Raw genomic sequence first — 4,122 nt, forward strand, 5'->3', positions numbered from 1 at the left:
AACCTCCCCCTTCCTTCCTCCCTCTCTCCCTCCCTCCCTGCCTCTCTTTCTCTCATCTGTCTGCCTGCCTGCTTACCTACTTATCTGTCCATGCACACAAACCCCATTTCACTGGGAACCCAAATGAACGTTGAGCTGGACTAATAAAAGCTCACTCATTAGTCACACTGATATCTCTGCAACTTTTTTTTTTTACATATTTTTTTTCTGTCCCAAGGATGAAACCCAAATCTTTGCACCTGCTAGGCAAGCAGTCCACCTGAGTTCTATTTCACTGTACAACTTCCGCAGCTTTAAATCCCCTCTGTGGGTGTGGAGAGATGGGTGTTTCCCAGAGCAACCAGGGACAAGCTAGCGCCCACGCGGAGCAGCGTAGAGGAGCCTCTCCACCCTGCAGGTGTGTTGAAAAACATCTGTGAACCTGTTGTGCTGCTTTCCGTGGGTCAAGCCTGGTCTCTCTTGCGTGGACTTCGGAAACACCCTGGAGCAGGTGATTACCTGGAGACCCGGCAGGCCGCGGTGGAGTGGGAATGGGAGGCAGAGGCCGCTGGAGGACCCTCCTCTGGGAAGCCCTTCGCGTCGCTGCTGAGGTGTCTCTGTTAGCGCCCGGCTTTTTTGTCCCGCGAACGGAGACTGGGTTAGGCCCCCAGCTCTCCCTTACTCCGGGCTGAGCCTGCTTGCAGAAGGGACCTGGGACCCCCTGTTGACTAATGTCCCCTCTGTACCCTGCCTGCACAGTGTCCGCCCGGAGCTTACTCTGCGAGTCTCGGGTCCTGTAGCAGCGCCACAACGACACGGACACCTGGGGAGGCGGGCAGCCCGTATGCAAATATCCGAGGGGCCCTGGGCTGCCCCTCCCGCTGGGATAAGAGAAGGGGCGGGGCGCGCACCGGACCATAGCAGCCGCTGCCTCCCGGGAGCCGGCCGTGCGCTCCAGCGGAGCCTCCGGCCGGGTGTCCCCGCGCGTCGTCTACAGCCCAGACAGTCTCCCGCCATTCCTGGTAAGGACTCGTGGCCGAGCGGCGACAAGAGTCAGGGGTGGGGAGCGAGCTGCCGAGGTCCCGACGAGCGAGGGGCGACATGGGGTCCCCTTGATCTGGTCGGTACTTTCTTGGGTCCTCGATACCCCGGGTGTACACTTTCTCAATGGGAACATGGGAAGCTGGTGCCCACGCCGCACTCTCCCTGGCTTAGCAGGTGGTATCTCCCCAGGAGCTGCGCACTAGCCAGTTTGTCCCCAGGCGATATTAAGTCAAGTCGAAAAGAACAGCATTTGGTTTGTGCAAGGCTAGCTGGGACTGGCAGCGTCTCAGGTCAGTGTGCGATAGTGAGATGGAAGTATAGAGAATAGGACTCCGTAGGGGCTCAGGCTATCCAGTTTTCTGCAGATGTCCCAGGAAGAGATGCACTAGGGAGGTGACAGGTGCGGAGAATCCGCCGAGGAGCAAGGTATGGGAGTGCACACATTTGAACGAGCAGAACAAATCAGCCCCCCCCAGACCCCCATGCTAACGGTGAAACTGCTGGCTGTGCCGGCCCAGCAAGCTACCTGGCCCTACTGAGAGCCATTTCTCTCAGCAGAAAAAAAGATTCTAGTAGCCTTTTGAAAAGCTCCCTTGAAGTTTGTTTCCAAAGTTAATTCAGTCTAAAGATCCACCAGCTGAGATCTGGGCCTTGATCCGATATTACACTGTGAAAAAAATCCTTTGTGTCACACCTTCATCCGCTTTTCCTGGATCCCATGATATACAACATACCAAGATGAAAAATACCCTTCCAGAAGCCTTCTGTGCCTGGCTTGCTATTCTCTGCCCATCTTTGAGCTGCTGTGCACTGGAGCCTGGGCAGTGCAAGGAACCAGTGTGGGACCAATCAGAGCCACCTAGGGCCTCGAAGCTTCCCTATATCATGGGGCTTGGCCGTGGGGTATAGACATATTACTTGGGGAGCAAATGGGTGTCCTTAAAGCTCCTGAAAATGCACTAGAAGATCAACGAAGCCAGGCACAACAGAGTGACAGGCAGAGAGGATTAATTCTGAGGTAAGGAAAGGTGAAGTAGACAGCAGACACATCTCTACTCTTCTGTTTGTGTGCTTTTGTCTCGGTGCCTGTCGGTAACTGGATAACCAGAAGACTTACAAACATGTCCGAGTTTTGGCTTATTTCGGCCCCCGGCGATAAGGAAAATTTACAAGCTCTGGAGAGGATGAACAGTGTAACCTCAAAGTCTAACCTATCCCACAACACCAAGTTCACCATCCCTGACTTCAAGGTAAGATCTCCCTGAGAGGAAGGAGGAGGTTATGGTTTGGAGGAGGGCAGGTGGTGGCTTCTCAGGAACCAGGGAGGACTCAGGGCAAATCAAAGAATGGTGAAGATAAACAAGCCCGAGCTAGAAGATAGGCAGGGATGTCAAGGGAACTTCATGCCAAAGTCTCAGGCCCTTCTGGACCTGAAACCACAGGTAAGCATGAACAAGGCAGGATAAAGTGTAGGTAGAAAGCAGAAGAGCACTGTGTACACTTTGACCCTTAGGAGTGGTCCTCATAATTTCCCTGTTTTGTCTGCTGCATCTAAACAACTCCACTGCATACCTGAATGTGTGGTTTAGGAGCTTTGATGGTTTTCTTGACCAAGAGGCGGTCCAGGATGTCCAGAGTCTTTCTGAATCTGTTGGGAGTCAGCAGGGGATACAGTGTGGGGTTTTCAAGCTCTGAGAAGGCTCTTGTAGTAGACGTGGAAGTTAAGATGAAATAAATGTTAAAGATGAGCAAGACAGGAACCATCTTTTTAAAAAAATACTTTAATATTTTGTTTGTATGACTGTTTTGTTTGCATGTATGTTTGTGCACCATGTGTGTGCCTATAGAGAATAGAAGTGGCTGTCAGAGACCTTGGAACTAGGGTTAAAATAGTTGTGAGTTGCCATGTGGGTGGCTGGGAGTGGAACCTGGGTCCTCTGGAGCCATCTCTTTAGGCCCTAGGAACAATCTTTTTAAAAAAGATTAGGCCAGGCTAGGAGGCATGGTGATTCATATCCACAAACCGTGCACTCTGGAGGCAGATTAGAGGGTTGCTATAAATTCTAGGCCAGCCTGCTCTACAAAAGGAGTTCTGGGGCTAAATTGTGAGACCCTGTCTCAGAGAGAGAGATTGGGGGAAGAGGGAGGAGGAGGCTTGGGCTACAATTAATTGAGGTCCTGGGTTCAAGCCCCAGCAGCCCAGGTAGAAAGCTGGGTGTGATCCACTTGGAATCCTGCAGTGAGGAGGCAGACACTTTCTTCCTGTGTCTCTGAAAGGACCAGCTGCAAGGAACCAAGCTTGGATCCCTAGCATCTGTATTAGGTTAACCAGCACGCACTTATAATCCCAGCACTGGGTGAGCAAAGAAGGGGTCCATTGTCAGCTGGTCTAGTTGAACTGGTGAGCTCCACATTTCAGTTAGGGACTCTGTCTAAAAAACAAACAAACAAAAAAAAACAAGATAGAAAGAAGTTGAAAAGAACACCCTATGTTGACCTCTGACCTCTGCAAGTATAAGTATCTGTGAACAAGTGCATGCACACACTGACATGCACATACTACACGCAGACAATAATAAAATTAAAAATACAAGTTCTCAAGCTATGTGTTTCTCTAAAGTGTTTTTCCACTTTTTAGTCTGCCTGTTGGCTAAAACCAGCCAACTCAATGTGAAGGGAGAGTCCCCTGTGCAGTTGTTGAAAGGACACCTTACACTCTTTGGCCAGAAAGCACATGATCTTAATTCCTTTATGGTCTTTTCCAGGTGGGGACTTTGGATTCCCTTGTTGGTCTCTCTGATGAATTGGGGAAACTCGATACCTTTGCTGAAAGGTAAAATATTTCTTGTTTACTACATACAAGTAAGAATTTGACATTGTTGTCAGAGGACACAGTGTTCTTGCTTTGGTCAAATGAAAGTATGACTTGTCTAAACCTGGTCTCAGAAGCCAGAAGAGCGAGCCAGTAGGTTCACCTGGGTATGTTGTGTCAATAGTGCTGGGTCCTTTGGGTCTCTTGTCGCTTTTTTTTTTTTTTTTTGAGACAACTTCTTTCCTTCCTTCCTTCCTTCCTTCCTTCCTTCCTTCCTTCCTTCCTTC

At 50.2% G+C, this 4,122-nt stretch overlaps 1 protein-coding gene across 4 annotated transcripts in view; it reads left to right on the forward strand.

The window, feature by feature from the left end:
- The first annotated feature begins 905 nt into the window (after window positions 1-905).
- Window positions 906-4,122, forward strand: part of Atp6v1c2 (ATPase H+ transporting V1 subunit C2) — a 35,956-nt gene continuing 32,739 nt past the window's right edge. For all 4 annotated transcript variants that reach the window (XM_055625430.1, XM_055625443.1, XM_055625435.1 and 1 more), the window contains exons 1-3: window positions 906-1,001; window positions 2,132-2,273; window positions 3,789-3,856. In XM_055625430.1, the coding sequence (XP_055481405.1) occupies window positions 2,145-2,273; window positions 3,789-3,856 (197 nt within the window). In that variant the 5' untranslated portion in view covers window positions 906-1,001; window positions 2,132-2,144. The remainder of the gene's footprint in view (window positions 1,002-2,131; window positions 2,274-3,788; window positions 3,857-4,122) is intronic.

This window comes from Psammomys obesus, unplaced genomic scaffold (genome assembly GCF_907164565.1).
Source record: "Psammomys obesus unplaced genomic scaffold, mPsaObe1.curated_primary_1811, whole genome shotgun sequence".
Classification (NCBI taxonomy): Eukaryota; Metazoa; Chordata; class Mammalia; order Rodentia; family Muridae; genus Psammomys; species Psammomys obesus.